Source organism: Caretta caretta, chromosome 8 (assembly GCF_965140235.1).
Source record: "Caretta caretta isolate rCarCar2 chromosome 8, rCarCar1.hap1, whole genome shotgun sequence".
In the NCBI taxonomy this organism is placed as follows: Eukaryota; Metazoa; Chordata; order Testudines; family Cheloniidae; genus Caretta; species Caretta caretta.
In genome coordinates, this window is record NC_134213.1 from 3231581 (window position 1) to 3257805 (window position 26225).

The following is a 26225-nucleotide window of genomic DNA, read 5'->3' on the forward strand; positions in this document are numbered from 1 at the left end:
CCTTATAAAAGATACTCAATACTTGTTTTCATCACATTTATTTCCTCAGAACATTGTTGGCATGGACAGGATTTTTGGAAGTCAATGAACTCCCTCCAGGTGTCAAAAACACTATGAGAAAATCTTCCTGCTTCTGAGTCCCATACACCACAATCTCCTCCTCATCAAGATCAGACGCCAACTATTTAACTGCTCTTAAAATCAACTGGTGCCCCTATGGTATATGGAGTCAATGGGAGGCATATGGTTTGTCACTATTACATCACTTTTTTGCTAAAGCACATTCAGACTTTATCCAAGGGAGAAGACGCATCAGCAAATTGCCAGAGCTTGAGAACTTCACTGAATTTGTACAAAGTAAGAGTCAGCTGTGTATCACCACCTGAGTGATGCAGCCTGTGGAAACTATAACTCCAGGGAAAAAATGCTCCCTCTGGCCTTGAGCAGCCTGTGGGAGCAACGCACAGCCCAGCCAACTACAGTCCCCTTATCGCTTATGGAGGTGAGGGTCACACTCTCCCAAACCCACACACCACCAAAATTAGTCATTCCGCTGCACACATTTCTGCCTTTGGGGAGAGGAGGAGAGAACAAACAGCACTTGACAGCCATGTAGTGACGCTACTTAATGCTCTACTGGAAGGGATTCATGGTACATCTGTACGATAGACACCAGCGCTGCTGCAGTACCACAATGCAGCCTTCCATCACTCCGTCTCTCTAAGAGACAGTAGCTACATCAATGGAAGAGTCCTTCGGTCAACCTAGCCGCCTCTACACCAGGGACCAGGTCAGCCTGTCTACAGCGCTCAGGGCATGAAACTTTCACAGCCCTGACCTAAGTTTTAGCTGGAGACCCGGCCACAGATCCTACGGTGATGAGCGTAGTACAAATACCTATATAGACCGGAAAACACCTGCCGAACCCGGAGATAAATATTCCCAGTGTACCAGTCCCACGCTCTCCTCCCTCCCCCCAGGCAACAGTCATGACATTTCCCCACGGCCTGCAGCGGTTCCCGGCTGCCCCGAGGCCTATGACCGGGTGACACTGATGTTCTAGCACACAGGGGTCGTCAGTAAGTGGTCCGTGGGCCAAAGCCAGACCGCCAGATGCGTCTGAATGGCTCACGAGATCTTTAGGATCTACACACGATCCCTATTGCGACGGGTTGTGTGTCATTCTCTCTGGGGGCCGGACCTTGACTCTACCTCGACCAAGACACGGGGACCTGGCCACAACGGATTGATCACCCCTGCTCCAGCAGAAGCTGAGTGAAAGGGTGGGCACCTCCGGCGACCCCGTCCCCTTACAGAGCCCATTAGCACCGGGGGCCAGCTACACCCAGGGCCCTCCGTCCCCCCCGGGGTGCCCCCGTCCACGCCCCCGGGCGGCCAGACACGGTCACAGGCGCTGCCCCGCACCCCGGCCTCAGCCGGAGCACTGCCTGCCGGGACCCACCGTCTCCCTGGGAACGAGGGGCTGCACGCCCCCCCCCTCAGGGGACCCCCCCCTCAGGGGAAGGGGGCGCCCCCCCCTCACGGGACCCCCCCCTCAGGGGAAGGGGGCGCCCCCCCCTCACGGGACCCCCCCCTCAGGGGAAGGGGGCGCCCCCCCCTCACGGGACCCCCCCCTCAGGGGAAGGGGGCGCCCCCCCCTCACGGGACCCCCCCCTCACGGGAAGGGGGCGCCCCCCCTCACGGGACCCCCCCCTCACGGGAAGGGGGCGCCCCCCCCCGGCCGCCGCCGCGCCCATCGCTCGCTCCGGGCCTGGGGCAAGCTGGGGCCCCGCCCCCGTCGCCGCAGCGGCGAGACGCAGCTCTGCCCTCGGCTGCCGGCTGCCCCCCTCCCGGAAGCGCCCCGGCCTCCGCACCGGTGGAAGTTGCGGCCGTCCAGCCGGGTGACCACCCAGCAGTTGGGCAGGCACGTGTCGTCCGCCTCGAAGTCCCGCACGTACTCGAACTTGCTCTTCGCCATGGGGGCCCGGCGGCCGCCGCCGCCCAGCCGCGCCCTCGTCCCAGGCCCAACGGCGGCGGCGGCGGCGGCAGCAGCAGCAACTTCCCGGACACGCAGCCGCATGCCCGGAACCGGAAGCAGCCCCCCTCCCCGACCTGCCCCGGAAGCGACCTCTTCTAGCCACAGGCCAGGCCAGCTCTATGGTGGGATGCGCCGTTGGAGGACTGCTGCTCGCTCCAGAAGAGGGGGCGCTTCTGGCCCTTGCCTCCGGCACGGGGCTCTGCAGAGGGCGGGGGGGTGGATTAGCCGCCCCAGGAGCGGGGCCCTCAGGCCAGATGCCGCCCTGACCCCAACGGGGCCAGGCTCCATGTGCAGCCGCCTCCTGCACCCTCTGCTGCGGGGGACCACGGAGCCCGGGGATAAGCTAGCGCGACCCCGCCTGCAACCGCAGCGCATGCAGCAGGCGTGTCCCTGCCCGCGCCCCCGCCGGGCCGGGCCTCGCTCTTCTGGGGCCCGCCGCCGCCCCGGGCCTGGTCCCGCGCGGGTATGTCAGAGCGTGGCGGGCAGGGAGCCCCGGCCCCCGCTCCGCCTCGCGCCGGGCTGCTCCCAGGGCGCCGGGCTGCCGCCGTCGCGAGCCGCCACGCGGTCCTCCCGGGGTCGCCATGGGGAGACGCCATTGTCGCGCGTCGCCATGGCAACCGCCGGGACGCAGCCCCGCCCCCCCCCTCTCCCTCCCTCCCTCCCCCCCCCCGCGTGGGAGGCACGTGGCGCCCCGCCGTTGCCATTTGCGGCGGGGCGGGGCGGGGCGCGAGGCGCGGAGGGCAGCGCGTGCGGCGGGGCGGGGGCGCTGAGAACGTTTGCGGAGCAACCGCAGGAAACAAACGGACAGCGACAGAGGGGGGCGGCTGAGCTCACAATCCCCGACAATCCCCCTCCCGCCGGGGCCCGCCTGCGCCATGGAGGGGGGGGCGCAGGAGGAGCCGCACCCCCCAGCCGGGCAGGAGGCACCCCGCTCCGAGCACCTTCTCCTGCACCCCCTCACCAGGCCGGGGGGCAGGGAGCCGCCCCTCCTGCGCCCCCCGCCCAGGCCGGGGCCCCTCCATCCGCTCCTGCCCCCCCTCCCCGGGCAGGGCGCCCCCGGCAAGGAGCTGCACCCCCCAAAGGGGCAAAGTCCCCCCAGCAGGCCGCTGCCGCCCCCCAGGGCTGCGCTGGGGCCTGGGGAGCAGGAGGGGGGCAGTGAGCCCCCCCGGGCGCTGCAGGGAAAAGCAGAGGAGCAGGAGCAAGAGGGCCAGCTGGGGTGCAGTGGTTGCAGCAAGAGAAAGAGGGGTGAGCTCAAGGCCGCCGCAGCCCGACGAGCAGGGAAAGAGGGGGCCCAGCTCGCGGCCAGCGGCCCCGTCAGGAGAGGAGGGGATCAAAAAGGGGGGCACGCAGAGGAGAGCCAGAAAGAGGTGATGGTGAAAGAGACTGGGGGGGACAGCGTGGCCTCGGGGACTGGGAAAGAAGGAGCAATCAAGGCCGAGCAGGCAGAGGCAGCCGGTGAGGACTGCAAGGGGAGGGAAGAAGCTGTGTCGTCCAAGCCAGCTGGATCCTTCAGCAAAGATGCCCCTGTGGCTCAGCCGCCTGGTGGGTTTGGAGCTCAGCATCCTCAAGACCTGAAGATCCCATTGACACTCCATCCAGTACCCTCTGGGACCAGGATCCAATTTCAGGGACCTCCACCTTCTGAGCTGATCCGAGTGACTAAAGTGCCCCTGGCCCAAGTGCCCCTTAAAATGCAATCCTTACTGGAGCCTTCAGTCAAAATTGAAACTAAGGATGTGCCCCTCACAGTGCTGCCCTCTGATGCAGGTATTATTCTATGGCAGTCACATTGGAATTTCCAAGGCTACAACACGTGTTGCCCCAAAGTTGGAATTTTAGCAGCTAGGAAACACAAGTAGAAATGTGATTGAAGTCCTGGCCTTTCTCTGTAAACTGTATCCATATCATTTCCACCTGCACTGAGAGTGTAAACATACAGGGTCACATTCAACCTGGGTTTTAGAGGGTTCAGCTCTGTTGACCTCCATGCAGCTGCTTACTCCAGTTCTGACTTTAGCCCCCTGTAGCAGGTATCTGATTCTTAACTATAAAGCCTAAGATTTTCAAGAATAGGAGCCTAAAAGCAGTCTTTAAAGTCCACGTTTAGGCACCGGCCTGATTTTGAAAATGTAGGGCACCCAACACCTCATTTTAAAGTCACCACTTGAAAATGAGGCAATTTCCTAAGCACTGAGTTTAAAGACTGCTTTTAGGCTCCTATTCTTGAAAATCTTGGGCTTAATCTTTGAGTAGATTTAGGAGCTCAATTTTGACCTTTAAAATTAATAATTTCTTTTAAGAGGTGGCCTAATGGCTAATAGACTCTTGTCCTGTCATTGATAATACAGGGTTTAGGTGATGGGTGCATTTAGAATTAGCTTTCATAGAGGGGCTGCTTCCTAAGTGAATTGGTAGTGGAGTGGAAACCTTCCACCTTTAGGTCATCAGCTCAAATCCAGCCCTGTTGGTTGTGATGGGAAGTTGTTTGCATCTAATGAGCATTTAGTAGATTCATCAGTCTTTCCAGCAAAGGTGTCCACATCACAAAAAAGACTAGCACCATCTGGCAGGCTTAGCAGCGAAGCCAAGAATTGAATGGCTATAGAACTGAACTACCCGTATTACCACTGAGTATGGTCCCTGCAAGGTCAGGGTTTTGGTGCATTACTGTTGCACTGTGCATAAGCTTGCACTGATACTGTGGTGCCTTTATAAACATATGCATTACATAACACAATAATTAGTCAAATGAAAACAAAACCCCTACCATTTTTTTATTATGTTGAAATTAGCTCTGATCTGTATGAAAGGAGAGAGAAAGAGGGAGACTATCCCACAATAGCAGATGCTGTTATGTCAAATATTTAAATTATTCTTTGTGGAGTATTTCACTTGTGGCTGGTCATTACTCCAGTATTCTCTTAGTTGACAACAGCTGAACTTTTTTTCCAGGGGCAATTCTCCAAATATGTACGGAGGCTTGTGGGTTCCAGAATCTAGGTGTTTCTTTTCTTTGGGTTTAGCTGGATTCTTTCTTTAAATATGATCTACGGCAACATTGCATATGCTGTCTGTCTAATGATATTCTTTCCTGATTTTTGGTACGTAGGGATACCAGATACCCCATTTAGCAAAGACAGAAATGGCCATGTAAAACGTCCAATGAATGCATTTATGGTGTGGGCAAGAATTCACCGGCCGGCACTAGCCAAAGCTAACCCAGCTGCCAATAATGCAGAAATCAGTGTCCAGCTTGGATTAGAGTGGAACAAACTCACTGAAGAGCAAAAGAAGCCCTATTATGATGAAGCTCAAAAGATTAAAGAAAAGCACAGAGAAGAATTTCCTGGTAAAAAATGCATATACTTCCTTACATCCGCATGCTTTAAAAGTTTGCGTTACCCAAAAATGTTGACTTTATAAAGTACTCATGGCCTAGTGCAATATTCTGCATGGACTGATACAGATGCCTAGGGTAGGGGAAATGGCAGGCAGAGAGCTACGTGATAGGCAAATTAGTCCAGTCCAGTAGGATTGGGAAAGGAAAAGCCATATAGGGAATGAGGGTCAGTATGCTGAATGGGAAGAAGATAACTCTGGTGGGAAAGAGGAGGGTCCCCAACTTCTAATGTTTGGTTCTTGGAGCACTGTATTCTGAACTTTGAATTCCCTGTGCTCCCTGTGTTATTTGTTCCTTAAATTGTAATATTCATTTAAGGCATTTTCCTAAAAATTCATGTTATCAGATACTATGGTGACAAGGACCATAGAAATGCCTATAAATAGATTAAATAATTTTTTCAACCTTAACTATGGACTAACAGTTTCCTGTCTGAGAGTAATAATGTAAATAATAATAGCACCCAATACTGATATAATTAAAAATAAAGAAATCCATACCTATAACACTAATTACAAGTTAGATTATTAAAATTCAAAGGATTTTCAAATCTAATTTACTTTTCACCGGTTATTCTGTTTCTTTATATTTTTCTTTTCACTCAGATTGGGCAAAGAAATTAAACTAGTCTTTCACTTTATAAACAATTTTTAGTAAGTTTCACTTTCTGTTTCCCATGCACAAATATAATGCTGCAACATTTAGGTTGCAAAACTGTAAGGGAATGGTAAAGCTAAATACAAATCTTAAATCTGAACAAAAATCCCCATTTTCATTGGAAACACATTTATTTCTAATAGAAATAGAAGGTTTTCATAAAATATTAGCTTAGAAATAGCAGGAATACCAAGCGTCTCATTCACCCCTTCTTACTCCAGTTTACAGCTGTCTATATTACACTATTCTAAGTAATCCAGAGGTGAATCAAGACTCAAATCTGTTTTTCTGTGTTTTGGTAGGAACACTTGTTGGAGGTCTCAGATGTGGAATGAGACTTTTTTCAGCCTTTAACTGAAGGGGGCAGGGTAGTGAATCCTTAACAAAGCATTTTTCTCCTGAGTAATTTAAACAGGTGAAAAAAACAGCATTTTAAACTGAATAAAAATCACTAAAATATAAGGTGCTATGTCCTTTTGTATCTGTGATGTCATAATCCTGCTTGTTCTCCAGGCTGCCACGGAGTATTCCAGAGTAGACAAGATCTGAATTTCTTATGTCATAAACAAACAGAAAGCAAAACATAATATTAAACACCCCCAAACATTCAGGCCTTCTTTAAACATCATAATGAGACAAAAAGTCTAAACTGCTTAATGAAACCTAATTGGTATAAATGACCTATCATCATCTTTACAAGTCTCTTGCTATTTGATTGGTGTATGTATCAGAGGCAAACCTAGTTCTGCCTGCAGTAATATATGCACAGCTCCCATTGGGCCAAAAACTATTACATCTCTACAGTCTCACTGGTGTAAATGAAATTTGCATAGGTGTAGTTGAGAATCAGGGAGCCAGTGAGATTATAAATCTGGAGCCACATTTTTAACATTACCATATTTTTTCAAAATAAAGTCCAGGATGTATTGCCATTTTCTCCTGTACCCTCCCTTCATAATGTGTTGTTAACCTGTGCCACACTGGCCCCTCTGTTTTTCTGATCCAGTATCTCCTCCACCAAACACATAATAACGTACGTTAATATGAAAAGAATGAGAGAATGTGCCAGTTTCATCATGCTCTCTGATAGGGTGCTCAGTCTGCCACTATATTGAAGTGAATGGGAGTTTTGCTGTTGACTTCAACTGGAAGAGGATTTGCCCTTGTTGTGGATCCATACAGACTTTTCAGACTCGTGGGTTACATAGATTTCATGTCTTGAAACTGGCCCACACATCTATTAAATCTGCCTGAAGCTTTCTCATTTACTCTCCCACAGGCTGGGTTTACCAACCACGACCCGGCAAAAGAAAACGCTTCCCATTGACTGTCTCCACTGTATTTCCCGGCACCTCTCAGAACATCATCACTACAAACCCAACTGCAATTTATCCTTTCCGATCGCCCACTTACTCCGTTGTCATTCCCAGTGTACAGAACAGTATTGGACATCCTGCCTGTGAGTTTGTTTAATTAGTTTTGGTGAATTCATTCAATAATAATAAGAAAACTGTATCCTGTATAAGGTCAAGCGTAGACCAGCATAAGAGTGTTTAAAGCAACAGTCCAGTGGCAAAGCTGCTTAAGAGGACAAGGGGAAATTTGTCAGAAAAAGTGTCACAGGGAAAGATGTTGTTAGTGTGAGGGCTACATTAGAGACATAAGGTGAGTGAGGTAATAGCTTTTATTGGACCAACATCTGTTGGTAAGACAAGAACAAGAACAACTGTCCTGAACAAGAGCTCTGTATAAGCTCAAAAGATTGTCTCTCTCATCAGCGGAGGTTGGTCCAATAAAAAATGTTACCTCATTTGCTTTGTCTCTCTAATTTGCAAACACACATACAGTTTGAGTACACAAATCCAAGTTTCTGTACACACCAAAACCTGGTTAGGAGAGAAGTGTGCACCAAAAAGTGCATGTGCAAAATTGTGCCCACATTGTTTAATGTGGGTTGAGGCTTCCTTTTAAAGTGAGGAATCTGATCAATGAAAAAACATATTCCATGCGGGTCAACCCCTTGATCTGTGGTTCCATGTCTCATCACTTAAGCAGTTTCAGCAGTGCTTAGATGGAGGACTTTTTGGGAAAGCGAAGCGTGCTTCAAGAAGGGGTGTTAGTGATTCAATAAGTAGCATCCTTTCTTCTGCCTCAGTATTGATCTATTCTTCCACTATGGACATGGGAGTGCTGGAGCTGCTATCTTTCATATAAGATAGGAAAACAAAGGCCATGAGCATTCATGGTCATTATGTAATATTCAGAATAGTACATGTAATTACACTCTGTTCTGGCTAGATTCCACCTTGAATAACTACATGCTACCGACCTAAATTCCCTCAGTAGTTTTGATTGGATATGGTATTCTTCTCTTCCTGTTCTAAACTATTGTATAGTGTTGTTATGCTGTCTTGAATGCCTACTCTGTTTCATCCCAGAGGTGGCTATACTTTAGTTGTGGTTGAAGTGATTCCTGTATATATTGTCATGAAGGACAAAATTTTACAAAATGCCTACATTCCATTGACTTGGGATTTAGGCTTTGAAATCACTTAGGCACTTCGGAAAATGTCCCCCCAGATGCTTTGGAATCGTTCTGTAGGAAAGGCACGCTCTAAATGATAACTTTATTATCATAAAAATGATACAGAAACATGTCTGTAAATTCTGACAAAGTGAATAAACACTGCCTGGATGTGTCCTTTTTCAAAACAAATGAAAAATAACAATTTTGGGGAAGTTTGGTATTTCCACTTGATTCTGTTTCTTAGGGCCACAGTAGAACTAAGCAGGTTTACATCAGTTGAGAATGTATGCATATATTCTTTATGTATACATTGCAGGTCCATACTGACTTGCTAAGTGGCATATGATTGTGAATTATAGGGGTGTTATGCTGAAGATGCTCTGGAGAGGTGGGTTAGAAAGCTCTGTAATGGCAGCATTTCAATAAAGCAGCGTTGAAGTTAACCACATGTCATCCTTCTTAAATTTGCTAATATACTTAATTACATTCAGATTTGGATATCAATGTGACAGAGGTGGGCGTGTTACTCAGTAGAGGTGAGAAAGTTGTGTTTGGTTTCCAAGGAGGGGATTTCCAAGGACAGAAGAAATATTGAGCTGTCTCTGTTTTTGTTCTGGGAGATAGAAGAGGACAATATGGAATCCCCCCGGGGAACTTAGCTATGTCTGTCTTCTTTCTATTCTATGTGTAGTTAGCTAAAGTGGTACTTATAAAATGCTCTTACTGGAACCCTTCCATTCATGATTGAGCAATAATCATTTCTGTTTTCAAAAGGTGAAGCCCCTTCTACTATCCAGCTGCCAGCTCCTTCCATACAACATCCGGGTCCAATTACACTTTTCCAGCCAAGTGTTGGAAACACCACACCAGTGGCTGTCCCAGCTCCAAATCTGCCCCTTCACTCTGTAATTCCACCACAGCGCTTTGCTGGACCTGCACAGACAGAAGCTCATCATGTACCTTCCGGATCAAGTTGTTCTGTAAAGAGACCTATCCCAGTTTGCATTGAGAGCTCCAGCAGGAACCCAAGTAATGCCAGCACCACTCACTCCAGATTTCCTGTCTCTAATAGTCAACCCCCTAAGGAGTACTCAGGTGTTTCTACTTGTCCTAGAAGTGCTCCAATTCCCCAGGCTCCTCCCATTCCTCACTCACATCTCTATCAACCTCCTCCCATTGGTCATCCAGCCACTCTCTTTGGAGCTCCTCCTCGATTTTCGTTTCATCACCCTTACTTCTTACCTGGACCCCACTACTTCCCATCAAGGTAATTAAGTCATTCATTTAAATTCTAGAGAGAGCAGGTATGTGCTAAAGGTCAACAAAAGCTACTGCTTATAGAAAGAGTGCAAAGAACAGCAGACTGGGCAAATGACTCAGTGCAGGATTGCAAGGCTGTGGGCGAAAGTGGGCTTAATGCCACCTTAACAGCTCCCCAGTTGTGGGACCTGCCAGCCCGAGGCTGCTCTGAGTTGTACCCAACTACCAATAGCTCCAAGCCATTGCGTGTTCTAAGCTAACAGTAAATAGAAGTGCTTGCTGCCCCTCCCCGCCACCCAAGTCCCAGCAGTGCAATTGAATTCAACAAAAATATATTGAGTAAAAGTTATGGAAATTTAAAAAATCAGAATTAAAACTGGGCAAGCATTTGAGCTGGTTACACCATACCCCAAGCACCTTGGTGGGGTTGGCTCTATGAAATGGAATAGTCCTGAGGTCTTACCAAATGGAAAGAGACCTGAGCATGATATAACAAATAAACCCTAGTATTTTCTTTGCACCCTTGGGTTAGTCAACTGGAGAAGAGCACTTGAACCAAGAACTCTTGGGTTTGAACACCCGCCTTACAGTATTTCAGTGTTGACTAACCTGACCACGTGCAGAGGGACTGCTGTTGGTTCAGCAGTGACGACAGGCAGGCTCCAGTGCCTTGTCCCAAGAGGACCTGGAAGCCAGCTAGTGCAGAGATCAATGAAGAGAATTCACACTGCACAAACTCTGTGTCACTTTGAATGGAGAAATGAGCGAGCTCAGTGTTCATTTTCATAGCTCATTTTTTGTAAGTAGCCAATTTTCCTATATTTGATTTTAGAGGGAATTCAGCCTCACAAATGATTACAATGATCACTCTCCAACTGGAGGCGATGCTTAAAGATTTGGGGCCACATTCTGCCCTGACTTACACACTGCACTCTCCTATTGATCTCAGCAGAATATGCCTGCATGAAGTCAATGGGGTTGCCTTGAAGTAAGTCAGGGCAGAATATGACCCATGAAAATTGAAAGACCTTAATGGACAGATCATCTCTGCAACACAAGTCAGTCTGTGGGCATGCGTTAAGTTCAAGAACCTTAAATAACAGACCAAGGTTATCATCACTTGAACAACACACTATAGCATGGATGCATTGGTGCCTGCCTTCACACTGGGCGCTAAAGATGATCTGAGCTTTGCCCTTTGGTTTCCATCATTAGGCAGAGCTTACGAACAGCTTGGGGGTTTTTTTTTTGGCTCATACCATAACAGTCTGTTTGGTGTTCTAACAAAAACTGGGCTTCATAAAGTTACATACCCCACCAGCAGGCAGACAGCTCTAACACAAACTTATTTGAAAGTTCATTTCTGTGTGGATTATTGTTTGCATGTAAACAATTCATCTTTTTTGTGCAGCACTGATTGTGCAAATGAATGTGTGTGCAAAATTGTGTGCTAAAATTAGCGGCTGGATTGAAGAAATTTAAGGAAAGACCTCTTGACTGTGTTTGTACCAGCTGCATTTGGGATCCTATCCATGTGCTCTCTTAAGAGATGTGAACAGTACCACTGAAGCCTGGATCTGCACTGCACCAATACATATCTTTAAACTATAATATCATTAGAGAAGGGCTCTGTTACTTGTTTCACACACTTTAGTTACTCTACAGTACTATATAAGTCTACAACACTAAATAAACTGTAATATGCTTTGACCCTCTGGGACCGGAATAAGGCTAAAAAATCAGTAATTAGTTGTTTTGGGGAGCAATTTCTTATCACCTTCTATTATTCTTTTTCTGGCGTTTCTCACTTTCACCTGTCAATTGCATGATGACTAGCCATGTATCCCAGTGGTTCTCAACCTATTTACCATTGTAGGCTGCATATGCAGCGCTCTGTTTATTATGTGGGCCACAACCACACAATATATGTATTATCTGAATGGCCCTGAGGATGTTACATGGGGAGCAACTGTGTGCTGACTGGGCTGTAAGCAGCCCATGGGTTGAGAACCACTGATGTATCCTCTTTACATAGTATACTCTGGACAGGATTCCTTGATAGCTTTCTTTTTTACTAACAAGTCTAGCAGCTGCAAGACATGATTTTAAAAGGAAATAAAAGGAATTTTTTAAGCCTTCTTCCAACTCCACTATAAACGGTGGCCTGCAGAGATCACATAAACTGGGTTAAAACATAAAAACGGCCATATTGGGTCAGACCAATGGTCCATATAGCCCAGTAGCCTGTCTTCTGACAGTGGCCAATGCCAGATGCTTCAGAGGGAATGAACAGAATAGGGCAATTAGCAAATGATCCATCCCCTGTCATCCAGTCCCAGAATCTGGCAGTCAGAGGCTAGGGATACCCAGAGCATGGAGTTGCATCCAGAACATGGAGTTGCATCTTGGCTAATAGCCATTGATGGATCTATCCTCCATGAACTTATCTAATTTTTTTTTGAGCCCAGTTATACATTTTGCCTTCACAACATCCCCTGGCAACAAGTTCCACAGGTTGACTGTGCATTGTGTGAAGAAATGCACAGAAACTTCCTTTTGTTTGTTTTAAAGCTGCTGGCTATTAATTTCATTGGGTGATCTCTGGTTCTTGTATTATGTGAAGGGGTAAATAACACTTTTTCTCAACACCATTCATAATTTTATAGATCTCTGTCATATCCCCCTTTAGGTTATGATGCTTGGTTTTACTATTTTGGGTATGTTTGATAAAATGCTCGATAGCATGTAGGACACTATGTTATCTGTGACATTACAGTAGAACCTCAGAGTTATGAACGCCAGCGTTACAAACTGACCGGTCAACCACACAGCTCATTTGGAAGTGGAAGTACGCAATCAGGCAGCAGCACACACACACAACACATATACACAAAAAGCAAATACGGTACAGTATTGTGTTAAACATAAACAACTAAAAAAATGGGAAAGTTTAAAACAATTTGACAAGGTAACTGTTTCTGTGCTTGTTTTATTTACATTAAGATGGTTTAAAGCAGCATTTTTCTTCTGCATTGTAAAGTTTCAAAGCTGTATTAAGTCAATATTCAGTAGTAAACTTTTGAAAGAACAACCATAACGTTTTGTTCAGAGTTACGAACATTTCAGAGTAACGAACCTCCATTCCTGAGGTGTTTGTAACTCTGAGGTTCTGCTGTACACTAATAAATAAAATTGTTTTTAAAAAAGAAACTTCTTGGGTCTATCCAGCAGCAACAGAGCTGCATATGTAGGCTGGTATCTCTGTCATAGACACTGGGTATGATTCTCCTTGTATATTGGGTGGCTGCAGTGTTTATAGGGGTTGGTGTGTTTAAATATCTCACTACAGTATGAATTGGCTAATGCAGATCATTAGGGTAACTTTCATCTTCAGTCCCCAGTAGAAAAGTAGCCAATCTTACATAGTCCTTATGCAATACAACTTAGCACCATGGCAGAAAGCTTGATTTATCGTCTCTTGGTCTCTCACTGCAGCACGTGCCCGTACAGCCGCCCTCCATTTGGCTATGGGAATTTCCCCAGCTCAATGCCCGAATGTCTTGGCTTTTACGAAGACCAGTACCAAAAGCATGAGGCTATGTTTTCTGCTCTGAATAGAGACTATCCTTTCAGGGAGTACCCAGATGAGCGCACACAGAGTGAAGATTCCCGCAGCTGTGAGAGCCTAGAGGGAGTGTCTTATTACAACAGCCACAGCCATAGCGAGGAGGAATATTTAACCCCCATGCCACAGCTGGATATTGGAGCCTTGGAGAACGTTTTCACAGCAACCCCGTCCACACCCTCCAGCATCCAGCAAGTCAATGTGACTGACAGTGATGAGGAGGAGGAGGGGAAAGTGTTAAGAGATTTGTAATTTTTAAACCAAATGATAACAATACACAGGAGTCTTTTAAAATATTAAATAAACATTTCAGTCCTATAATATCTTTTTAGTCAGTGTGTTCAAGGAGAAACCCGAATCACCTCGGCGATAAGTGCAGATTGTTTTAAGAACTCTGATCATCCATTAGCATTTTGGGAGGCCAGATACGGACCTGGGGCTGTCACTGAAGTCTCTGGGTTTTCAGTTGTTCACATTAGGCCTGCATTTGGGCCCAGAATCACGAAGGCATTCCTATTCAGGAAAGCATTTAAGCATGTGCTTAGCTTTAGGCCTGTGCTTAAGTGCTTTTCTGAATAGGAATGGACTTAAGAATGTGCTTAAGTGCTGACCTGAATCAGGACTTTGGCTTTCTGTGTTCCAGAACTTGCATTCATTTTGGCAGTTTTACTTTAGGAATTTTAGCAAGTGAAATAATTCTGTCTGTATGTCACAGATGCTTGAACAAAATGTAATTCTTGATGTAATAAAATGCACTGGGGGCTAGGGATTGGGGTCAGGAGTAATTCCCTCATGCTTTCAGATTTGCCCTTTGTCTACCATGGTATATTTATTTAACAACATAATTTAGTTTGTTTTTCTATATAATCTATATTTGTGCTGCAAATTGTTGTGTAATACATTGAAAATATAGGGTCCAATTCTACCACCCATACTCACATTAAATAGTATCATATTGCGCAAGAGTCTCATTGATTTAAATGGGGACCATTTGGAGAGTAAGGTGCTATTCCGTGGGAATCAGGGTGATAGAGTCTAGCCCTGTGAAATAACTTATACTGGTGGACTATGATTTGATCCCTGAGTATAGTTAACATTAATATCTATACAATACATATTTTAAATTCGTTAGTTGCAAAATGTCTCCACTAAATTGTAAGAGTAGATGAGATACAGAATTTGATTGCCAAAACTAGTAATTCATGTCACTAAACAATTTTTTTTTCTGTTTCTTTTCTTCCCATTTCTTTCACTGGGAATCCCATTGTTCTCCTTTTCTATTTAAATAAAGTCACATGAACTGCATGTTGTTAGTGCTGTATGTTGTGATGACAAACTTTATGGTGTGTACAAAGATGACCTGATCTGTTGCACTCAGACCCCTGTATGATCAGAACGCAAATATTCTAACCATGTTCCTTGTTTAGCAGCTAGGAAAATCAACCTGTTGCAAATTGAGGGCCCAATCCTGCTCCATTTGAAATCAAGGGGGGAATTTGCCATTGACTACAGTTGGACTTTTGAAGAGTTAAAATGGGAGTCTCCAGGGACAGTGTGTTCTAGCACATGGACAGATTTTCTCAACACTGTCAGATCCTACCCAGGCTGGCAGTTGCAGCATCTGGTCCAGAAATCCTGTAGCAAGCCGGCCTAGGGGACGTGTGGCAAGGCATGCTTCACTGTTATTCTGGAGCATGCCCTCTGGGGAGCTGGCTGCTTCTCCTAGCCCAACCCATTATGCCTCCTTGGCCTGGGCTGGACATCTCTGTCTCTCCTTGCGCTCTCAAATGCAGTGAAAGGATCCCAGCCTGCTGCATGGCTGGGGAGAAGAGGCATCGTGTGCTCTCTGCCCTGCCCATCCCTGGGCACTAGGGAAGCAATTCTAGTCCTTGGCATGTGGATTGCCCTGGAATTAATCATTTCTACTGCAGTAAGTGCAAATATTCAGTGAAAATGTTTAACTCCATATCAAAGCAATAACATTTCACTAGGTGTCCAGTGAGTCAATACTTACACAGTATGTAAAGGGAGTAAAACTACTTTTTTGAGGGGAAATAATAATTATAAGAGAAGCTGGAAAGGGTTTTATATCTACTATAGCTATTTTCCAGATACCTAAAAGGGCGGTTGTGTATCAATATAAATAGCATAGATACGTGTTGGATTTCCTATAGATAATATATCCCAGGTTTTAAGGTGTCTAAGGATTTACCCAGATAAAGAACATAGCTAGGTTCCATTTACACTACACATTGTGACCATGTTGCAACCAGGTCCCCTGATTCTATTATATCTGTAGTGTGGATGGACCCTTAAAAGAAAAGTCTTATAAATAGCTAAAAATGCCTGTTAGCTCCTAAATTGGCTTCTGATTGAAATCTGATATGGCTTTGGAGAATGCATGTGGGCAAATGTGCTAATTCCCACACAAGCATGTTTCCAAAGTGTAAAGCAGCTGTTAGCAGGATTACTCCCTGACTCTGACCTCCCTCTCCCCGCACTTTCCCTTTTATAGATTCCGGGGATGGTAAAAGGAGACACTTGACTGGGCCATTACAATGTGCAGGAAGCTAGAGCTGCTGCTTTCCATTAATAGTCTGAATGTTGTGTGTTCTATTGGGAGACTGAGTTACCTAACAAAGGTGTCCTTTGCCTTTTCGGGGGGAACTGCCTTGTGAGCTCTCCTTTGGCCATCGTTCTGATTGGGGCCCTGATCTGGCATGCATGCCCATGAACCTCAGTGGAAATTGGGAGCATTCAGCATCTGCCAAGAGACACTCAGGATCTGAGCATACACAACTGCTGTCAATGGGAGTGGGACCGGGTGACTGGCCCCTTTAAGAGGGAGCAGGTGTGGGAGGAGGAGAGGTCCAATACACCTGTGACTGGGCCAGAAAGTGAGAGTGAGTGTGGGGAAGAAGGCTGAGCTCCAGCTAGGAAGAGCTGGGAGTGGCTGTTTGGTGAAGAGCAGACTGGGACAGTTGAAGAGCTCTAGGACAGGCAGAAGATGCCAAAGCTGAGTATTAACTATTGTGGTATGGTGGTGGACTTTCACAAAGAGATTTTTCTCCTCAGTGTATGTCGGTCATTTGAATTCCCCACGTTTCAGTCTGTTGTCCCTTATTGTGTCATGATCCCAAAAATTCTCTGCTCCTTCAGAAGGTTCTCTAGCTAAACTAGTGGGCTGAGTTTTTCAATGTTACCTCAGCATTTTGATCACCCAGGAAAATTCTGTAACCAATACACTCACTATAGGTAAGGGTCCCTCTGTCATTTAAAAAGGTGGTTTGATAATTTACTTTATAGACATCTACACACCCAGGAAATCGCAGGGAAATGCCCACTACGCCACACACTAACCAGATGAGTCAAGACCTGGTCTATTTACAGCTGTGGTACAATGTAACAACTTAGGTCACAGGTGTGACTTTTTCCCCCAGTATAATTATAATGGTACAACTCCTGCGAACGCAGTCATAGCAATGTGAAGGTGGCTTTTGTCAGTTTAGCTATTCCTCTTATGGAAATAAGTTATATTCGGATAAGCATATTTATACAAGAATAACTGTTTCCATGCTGGAGGAATTGCACCATTTTTAACTAGGCAAGTATAATTAAATCAGTACAGTTTTTTTGACCCATGAATTTCACCACAGCCAAGGTCATTTAGTTGTAAATGGAGAAAGCTCCAGTGTAATTAATCATCCTTTGTTTTAACATCACCAATCCCTCTTTTAAAAAGCACAAATCGTGGTTTGATTTTTTTGTTTGTTAGTCCCATTAAAAACAGACTAGGACCAAGCCCACATCCAGTATACTATCAATCTATGGCATGTCTCCCTGCTTTGGAAAGGACAGCTGCTCGGAGATCTGCAAATATTTCCTGCCATTCTGAATGGAAGGGGAAAAACGGAGGCTAAATCAGATGATTTGGGACGAGCTGAAGCCCTTCCTAACTGTCACCACCTGAAATAGTGAAGTCAGCTGTTAAATTGTCAGGTGCTTCTACTGAATCCCAGTCTCCTCCCTTTGATAATGTCAAAAATATTGGGTGACAAAATGTTTTAATACAGAAGGATTTAATATTCTGTTCAAGTCTGTCAAGAATGTGGATGCTCCCCCGGTCAAGGCAAGTGTCTCAAATGCTGAGCAGCAAAGCAGTGTTCCCTTCTCTGTCTGGGACCGCCATTTTTGGTAATACTTCCTCCAGAGTCAATCTTTTAACGGTGATTCCTTAAATAGCCTTTCCTTTTCCCTAAAAGAGTTCCCCTGAAATATCACTGAGGTTCTTTTAATCTGATGCAAATCCAAACTATTAGAACATAAGAATGGTCTGACCCAGCATGGCCAATGGTCCATCTAGTCCAGTATCCTGTCTTCCTGTGGTTGATGCCAGATGAACTGAACAGGGCAATTATTGAGGGATCCATCCCCTGTCGTCCAGTTCCAGCTTCTGGCAGTCAGAGGGTTAGGGACACCCAGAGCAGACACCAGGGGGTCTAGTCTCTGAACAGGTTTATTACTTTAACAAGCATTCTTTCTATTTCCTTGTTTGAATGACTCCTAATTCATGATGAATGGCGAATTCTTTGTCCTTGTATAGTGTCTTCGATCCAAGTCATTAAAGTGCTTTACAAACACTAATGAATTCATATTAGCTTCACAGCAACACTATCTCATTGGCAAGTATCAGTGTCCCCATTTTATAGGTGGGGAGATGGAGGTCCTTGTTTTTAGACCTAACTAATCATTTGCATGCAACCACCCTTGATTTGTGTGCTCATTTATAGTCACTGGGCAGGAACACTTTTAAATTTGTCTACGTCCCATGGGAAGTCCATGGTAGAGCTGGGAACAGAATCCAGAATTCCTGGGTCCCACTCCGGTGCTTTAATCACAAGATCAGCATTCGATAGCAGAACTGGGAAGCACACGTAGGAATTCCATTTCCTCAATGTGACTATCAATTAAGTTACTAAATAGTCTACAGCTGACCTTGCAGGTGTGAATCAAGCAAAAATCCCCACTACTTCAGTAAGACTTTTCTGAAGAAGGGGGTACAGGAAGAGGCTTCAGAAGTGCTAGACGGGATGTGACTAATTCCTTTGCCAGAGGCAGCCGTGCAACCACAAGAGCCCTGTTAAGCCTAAAATACTCTGGGCCGCTCCATGTGAACATGTCTGAACAATAAACAACGCACAACTGGACAGTGTGAGGTTCTATTTTTATAGATGGGGTTTCTGATGACTGTAAATTAAAAGGTCAAAGCTCATATAACCAAAATCCAATGATAATAATACTGTCATATAATGTGTAATTTATTAAATGTTGTTGTTTTTTTATAATTCTTGGGTGCTACCAAAAATCACAAACACCTCCTGACTGAACCCTACAATGATTATGACACTGTTTCTTTCTCTTTTTGGTGTGTCTGTTTGAAGTATACATTTTTGGCTCAATCTTCTGATTGAAGAGTAGATGTGGGAACTTTGGAAGAAGGTTTGCTGCATTATAGGAAGCCAGATTGTTTTCAAAGATATGCCAGGCATTTACACAGCCTCTGCATAAGTGTCTTTTCTATTTGCATTATTGTAGTTCAATATATGTACTGAGAGGACAAAGCCCCGTGGTGCTCTGTCTGACACACTGTCTTCTGTAATAGTATCATTACAAACTGTGATACAGACACAACTTCCGTGGTGGTGTGGGTGACTGCATACTGGAGGGGGTGCGTGCCAGTGGTTAGAATGGGGATCTGGAAATCAGGAGTCTTGGTTTCTGTTCCAGCTGTGACACTGATTCATTGTGAGGTTAGAACATGCAGCTTCCTGGTTTCTGCTCTGACCTGTGAGACATTCATTGGATGAAGCAGGGAAAATCCTTTAACCTCCCCATGCCTCAGTTTACCAATATGTAAAAGGTAACACTCCTCTGCTCCACTGCGGTGTTTTGAGACCCAGCTGTGACCCTGTATTGATGCTACTCAGACAAGGACTACTTGCCCCATTGACATCATGGGACTGCTTGCATCAGTAAGGGAGGTAGGGAACAGGTCCTATACTAGCTAGTTAAACGATGAGTGCTTTGAAACAGTTGGGCACCAGCCCCTGTGAAGCCGTGGTGTTCTTCTAACACAGTTTGTCCACCATGCTGCGAAAAGTAGACAAGGGGGGAAGATCCTGATGCTAGTAAAGCTGTGCCACATAGCTGCCACAATTTATCTTTTTCTTTCTTCGGACCAAGGGTCTGCAGAACTTACTCAACGCCAGCTGCCCTCTGCTCTAACCCCAAGTCAGCTGCCATTTTGAGGGCAAATGAGATCTGTCTTATTCATTGTGATAGTACCTAGGATTCCCAGTCATGGATATGCACAAACATAGATGAAAAAGTTGGGCCCTGCAAGCCTTTGTTCTCTCTATCTCTGTCTCTCTCTGATTTGTGAAAAGCTGAAGAGCTGGCAAGACACACAAAACCACCACTGACCAGCTGCGATTGTAACATTTCCTCGAAGAAGTGATAACTGTCACAACCTGGCTCAATAGCTCTCTGGAAGGACATCAGTCTGTTGGATCCCCTTTGTTCCTAAGCCACCTGGGCCTGGCCAGAGCCAGGTCACTGTTCCTAGCTCTGGGTCTCTAAGGGTATGTCTATACTGCAGTTAAACACTGGTGGCTGGCCTATGGCGGCTGGCTCTGGCTCATGGGGTTTGGGCTATGGGGCTGTTTCATTGAGGAGTAGATGTTCCAGATAGGGCTGGAGCCCAGGCTCTGGGACATTCCCTCCCTCATGGGGTCCCAGGCTCTAGCTTGAGCCAGAACATCTACATCTCAATTAAATAGCTCCATAGTCCAAGCCCTGTGAGCCCGAGTCAGCTGACCTAGGCTAGCCCCGGCTGTTTAATTGCAGTGTAGACATACTCTAAGGCACACTCCCCAGTGCAGCCCACCTCTCCTTGGGACATAGGGCTATGCCGCCTGGCCACCTCAGAGCCAGAACTAAAGACTCAGCCCTCTGGAGCTCCCAGCTGCATAGGTGTTCCACCTTTCTGCAACCTCTCAGAGCATCTCGATGGAGTTAACCCCTTCAGTGACGACGTGGAAGGCAATCAAGGAATCACAGGCTGAGCAAATGGATTTCTTTACCACAGGCAATTTTACATTCAGGAAAGCTCTAGAGCGTCCCAGATCTTGGCAAACTAACAAACCGTCTTGCGTTGTACACCCTCTTACACTGCCCTCACCCCTTCGGTGAGCCTGAGGTCTGGTCAGCATTTCAGGCTAGGCAAAATTCCTCTTTCCTCCTCTCTCTCACTAGCCCAGTCTTGTGGCACGCAGCAGTGGGTGACCACGCTTCTCAGAGAGCATCCCGCCCTTAAATACAGTCTGTAACCCCGTTTGCCCTGTGCCCAGATGGGACATTCCAACCCACACCCATGCGTGTCCCAGGTGAAGAAAAACCATTATCCCCTGCGGTGGGCCCATCACGGAGAGTCATTCACAGGTAACCCTTCTGCCAGGTGAAGTTGGCAACAACAAGGGCCGGATTCAGTAGCTAGAGGTTTATCTCAACCCTACAAAACAGAACCGGCTTGAGCCACCTCCCCCTCAGTAATCTGGGAAAATTTTCCACCACCGCCGGGCGTCTCCGAGAGGCGATACTTCCCCACTTCTGGGTAAAACAAATGAGAAGTTTTATTACCAGGGAACTGAGCACTGGTTTTGGAACCACCACCAACCCCTCCCCCCCCCCCCCCCGCCTTCACAAACATAAGCAAACCAGAGTACACTGGGCAGCGTCCTTCGCCTCAGCTCCTCGCCTTGTGGTGCGAAAGTCCGACAAACCGATGTTCCTTTCGCACCCCACTGCCCTCGCCCTCCATCGCACCCCACTCACAGGGGCCGGGAGAGTTCACCTCCCACCCCGGCACGGGGAAGACATCACCTGGCGCTTCTGCTGCTATTGCTGTGGCAGCTGGCCCCCAGCTGCAGCGGTTCGCTCGGCGTTGCTGCCTGCGGCCCACCTCTGCGCCACCGTTCACGCTGCTGCCATTGGCTGCTGCACTGGTGCTTCCCGCACTGCCCCGGCCTCTCTACTGCAACGTCTGGGACGCCACATCCAAGGTCCCGCCACTCACCACAGCGCTCGATGCTTTCAGCAGCGGGCGCGGAACCTCCTGGCTAGTCCAGGCTAGGCAGCCCCTTTCCCAGAAACGCTGCCCCGGAGCAGGTCTAAGGCTCAGGCTTTGCCAACACAGCTCTGTCTGCTCAATACCTAGGCAGAGTAGGTGTGTTCATGTGAATACGGTCCGGTCCTGAAGTCTTTTCCCCCCAGCTCATCACTAGAGGTCAGGGGGTGCACTCATTCAGATCCAGCTTACACAAAGCTGACGGCCCTCCATGGTTGCCTCTTTGATAGTCCCCTCCAAGCTGCCCCACCCCACTGCCTGGCAGGGCAGTGTCTGGAATAGACCTGCCTTCTCAAGGCACAGGCTGGTTTTTCAACCCAGAACACAAAATGGCAGCTAGCACATGAAATGGGAGACTGGGTACAAAAATGGAAGTCACAAAACAAAATGGAGTTCACAGTTCGATACAGACATCTCCCCCAGTCACAGTAACCATTAAGGGTCCTGAATGTTCTTTTACCAGAGACGTTTAGTAGCATTGGGAAAGCTCCTGGAATTAGGGCAAGACAGAAAATCATTACAGCCCCTAGCAAACCTTTCTTCCAAATGGAATCTTAATTTTCCATCATCCTGATTTATTGGTATACTCAGGAAGACAACACAGATCCAGCATGCATATAGAAACCATCTGCTAACTGCTCCTTTCTAAGTGAATTTGCTGATCACTCTCCTACAGCCATTTTTACTGTAGAGGGGAAAGTAGAGGATTTTATGGATCATACAGATCAATAATCTTCTGAAGAGTTTGGACAGCAAATAATGAGTTTACTTGGCCTCCTGAGACACCACAATACCAAATCTCTTTCAAAGCACCAGAGCCAAATGCCTCCAATCTCTATCTGCCTGTGCACTTTAACACTTGAGTTACCACTCAAGAAAGAGATCTTGCAGTCATTGTGGAGAGTTCTCTGAAAACATCCACTCAATGTGCAGCGGCAGTCAAAAAAGCGAACAGAATGTTGGGAATCATTAAGAAAGGGATAGATAATAAGACAGAAAATACCATGTTGCCTCTATATAAATCCATGGTAGGCCCACATCTTGAATACTGCGTGCAGATGTGGTTGCCCCATCTCAGAAAAGATATATTGGAATTGGAAAAGGTTCAGAAAAGGGCAACAAAAATGATTAGGCATATGGAACGGCTTCCATATAAGGAGAGATTAATAAGACTGGGACTTTTCAGTTTGGGGAAAAAAGACAACCAAGGGAGGATATGATAGAATGAACAATCACAACTGGTGTGGAGAAAGTAAATAAGGAAGTGTTGTTATTTACACCTTCTCATAACACAAGAACTAGGGGTCATCAAATGAAATTAATAGGCAACAGGTTTAAAACAAACAAAATGAAATATTTTTTCACACAACGCACAGTCAACCTGTGGAATTCCTTGCTAGAGGATGTTGTGAAGGCCAAGACTATAACAGGGTTCAAAAAAGAACTAGATAAATTCATGGAGGCTAGGTCCATCAATGGCTATTAGCCAGGATGGGCAGGGATGGTCTTCCTAGTCTCTGTTTGCCAGAAGCTGGGAATGGGTGATAGGGGATGGATCACTTGATGATTACCTGGTCCGTTCATTCCCTCTGGGGCACCTGGCATTGGCTAGATGGATCTTGGGTCTGACCTCGTATGGCCGTTCTTATGTTCTGACTTCTGATTTTTAAACATAGATCCCTCTCAATAAAAATGACATGCCTATATCTTCAGGTCATGATCTTTAGCTACATTTATTATGAATCACAGGAGGACAATTCATAAAGAAATCCACATCTATGGGAGCACATCTTGCGGGGTGGATGAAGTTTAAGCTGGTGTAGATCTCCTCACCTCAGCTCCGCTCCATAGCTGTCCCTCTTATCCTGCTCTGTCCCTCTGAGCTCCCTTCCCTTTTCTTTCCATGTAGCAGATCCCCTCCTAAGTAAACCCACCAAAAGGAAGAAAAACATCATGGAACTAACGTGACATTTGCTGCCATCCCACTGCTCTCGCAACATGTGTGTCCTACAACTTCCCCCACCTGTGTCTGCCTTGTCGATTTAAATTGCCAGCTCTTCGATACAGGAATCATCTCTTTCTAGGTTTGTATAGCACCTAAAACAATAGGGACCCATTTTTGGCTGGACCTTAGGCACTGCCCTAATAAACATGGTTAATCATCCTCATCTTTGGGGAAAGTGTGGACATTCATGCTGAGACTCTAAAGAAAACGTAAGCAAAAGTAGATAATGTGATGTGTTTCCTTGGATCAATGAGTAGAAAAGGGCAGAAGGGACCATTATGATCAACTAGTCTGACTTGCAAAACACAGGCCACAGAATCGTAACTGGTAGTCCCTGCATAGACCCCAATAACTTGTCCTCATTTCTTCTGGTGTAGAATTGAACCATGAGGAAATGCTTCTCTTTGCCCTAGAAGGCCTGGTCTTTGCTTGAGCAACTCAAACTCTATTGTGTTTTCAGCTCTGGGAACTGGGTGGGCCACTTCACCGGGGGAGGCCAGGTCTGTCTATGCAGGAGCCTGGTGCCTGTATGCCAGCAATGTCCCTGGTAGCCTGTGATGGGATGAAACTCCATCATGGACTAGGATGGGTTAAAAGCTCGTTAGTCTAATCTATTACACCTGTGCCATCATTAATTAGTTGAAGGAGGGGCCTAAGAGACAGCAGATGATAGATTAAAGGACACCTGGGCCTCATAAAATGTGGAGTGGTCAGTCTGAGGGTGTACAACCACAGGGAGTGGGTAGGTTTCTTTTGAAGACCCTGAGCCAGGATCTGCAGAAGAATGGTTCTCCAGGGGATCCAGCCCAGGGGCTGACTGCTCTGCACCAGAGTAGAGGGCAAGACTCAAAGGTAACCAAAAAAGGGACTGAGATTTGGGTGACCTGAAGGGCCTGAGGCTTGTTGGGACTCTTGAGTTGTACTGTTGTTACCCCAGAAGGGGTTATGTTTGGCTGTGACTTGGCGGTGGGCCAAACCACATCTCTAGCACTGGTTTTTGTGTGGCAAGCTGAGAAGACCTACTGTTGGGAGGAAACTGAGGCAGAAGGTGCTGGTAGTGCTGTGTTTGAGCAGCAGGGGAAGCTATGAGATGGCCATGCCCCAGGACACAGCCCCTAGCCATGGCACTCTCCTGAATTCTATTGGCTTGGAGATGTATTTATTTTCCTGGGGGTACATCCACAGGGCGGGTGGGGAGATAAGGACAGCGATACTGGGTCAGACCAAAGGTCCATCTAGCCCAGTATCCTGTCTACCGACAGCGGCCAGTGCCAAGTGCCCCAGAGGGAATGAACAGAACAGGGAATCATCAAGTGATCCATTCCCTGTCACCCATTCCCAGCTTCTGGCAAACAGAGGCTAGGGAACTAGCCCTGCCCAACCTGGCTGACAGCCATTGATGGATTTATCCTCCATGAATTTATCTAGTTCTTTTTTGAACCCTGGTATAATCATGCATATGTCAGAGATAATGCATATATCCCCCTGGCCCTGCCCAAGCACCTCTGCACCTCTGGTGCAGCCTGTGTGGGGTCCAGCCCCTAGACTTGCTGATGCAGAGGTGGGAGAGGGCTGCTGCAGATTGCATTGTCTGGTCATGCTCCTGAGAGGGCCATTGCAGCAGTTAGGGATGTCCTAGCCACAGCCCCCTGTCTGCCAGCCATGCCACTTCTGCTAGGGACAGAGAGGGGATTAATTATGAAAATGGATAGAAACACTCAGTCCAGGCCCCCTGCTGCTGTTTGTCTGGAGAGTAAATTCTGTTTGGTTTGCCCTGTGCCTAAGTTTTCAGTGCGTTATAGATTTTTGGATTGCCAACCTGTATCTCCAGTGGGGGAGCAGTTAGGCAGGAGGCTGGAGGTTTGGGAAGTTAGGTGGGGGACAGCTGGGGCTTTGGGGATTGCGGGTAAATGCATTAGCAGAATGTTTCCTTGAAAGGAAAGAGTTCATGGTGTCGCCATTTAAACTGCCATCATTAGGCACCAGAGCTAACGCTTAGTTGAGATGATGAGCCAGATCGTTAGCAGGGCTCAGCGATTGCTTCAGGCTGCCTGCAGACTCCGGAAGACAACCCTGGCTCTCTTGGCGCATGGTTTGCCTTTGGGCGGTTTTCTGAGAGCTGGCAATGCCCAACTCCGCACGGGGGTGGCATGTGCACAGGGGCTGGGCGCACAGCTCGGGGGATTGCCTGATCAGACCCTGACATCTCTGACACTGACCCCCCCCCTCCCACCACCCCCTTACCTTAAACACTGAATCTGGGGGCAAGGGGGCAGCTTCGGAACCCAAACCTAGATGTGGCCTCTAGCCCTATAATGGGCTAAACCCAACCCCCTCCCCATCTGAAGGGCCCCACTCTGGGGGGGGGCCCAGTGCCTTATCCCTGGGCTCGGCGACAGGGTCAGGGTCGCTGCCCCGCATCTGCCTGGCGGAGGGACGCCCCCACTGGGCGGACTCGGGGGCTGGCTCCTGGCTGGGCGTGGGGAGACGGCCCCGACCTCGGAGCGCTGCGGGGAGCGGCCGCCAGT

At 47.1% G+C, this 26225-nt stretch overlaps 2 protein-coding genes and 1 long non-coding RNA gene across 6 annotated transcripts in view; 2 read left to right on the top strand and 1 right to left on the bottom strand.

Annotated features, from left to right (window-relative positions):
- LOC142072935 (uncharacterized) overlaps positions 1-1512 on the top strand; it is a 15491-nt gene extending 13979 nt beyond the window's left edge. Inside the window, exon 3 of the long non-coding RNA XR_012669547.1 lies at positions 50-1512. This is a non-coding gene — a long non-coding RNA (uncharacterized LOC142072935). The remainder of the gene's footprint in view (positions 1-49) is intronic.
- THG1L (tRNA-histidine guanylyltransferase 1 like) overlaps positions 1-2095 on the bottom strand; it is a 10969-nt gene extending 8874 nt beyond the window's left edge. For 2 of the 3 annotated variants that reach the window (XM_048862683.2, XM_048862682.2), the window contains exon 1: positions 1875-2095. In XM_048862683.2, coding sequence (XP_048718640.2) covers positions 1875-2080 — 206 coding nt within the window. In that variant the 5' untranslated portion in view covers positions 2081-2095. The remainder of the gene's footprint in view (positions 1-1874) is intronic. The other variant, XM_048862685.2, reaches the window with a different exon arrangement.
- Positions 2096-2779: 684 nt separating this feature from the next.
- Positions 2780-14812, top strand: SOX30 (SRY-box transcription factor 30). 2 transcript variants are annotated; one of them, XM_048862677.2, is made up of 5 exons: positions 2780-3805; positions 5148-5387; positions 7375-7554; positions 9397-9889; positions 13378-14812. In XM_048862677.2, the coding sequence occupies exons 1-5, from the start codon at positions 2914-2916 to the stop codon at positions 13757-13759; spliced, it is 2187 nt and encodes a 728-aa protein (XP_048718634.2). In that variant the 5' UTR covers positions 2780-2913; the 3' UTR covers positions 13760-14812. The 2 variants fall into 2 exon arrangements, with proteins under 2 accessions (XP_048718634.2, XP_048718635.2); XM_048862678.2 differs by lacking the exon at positions 5148-5387.
- Positions 14813-26225: the final 11413 nt, after the last annotated feature.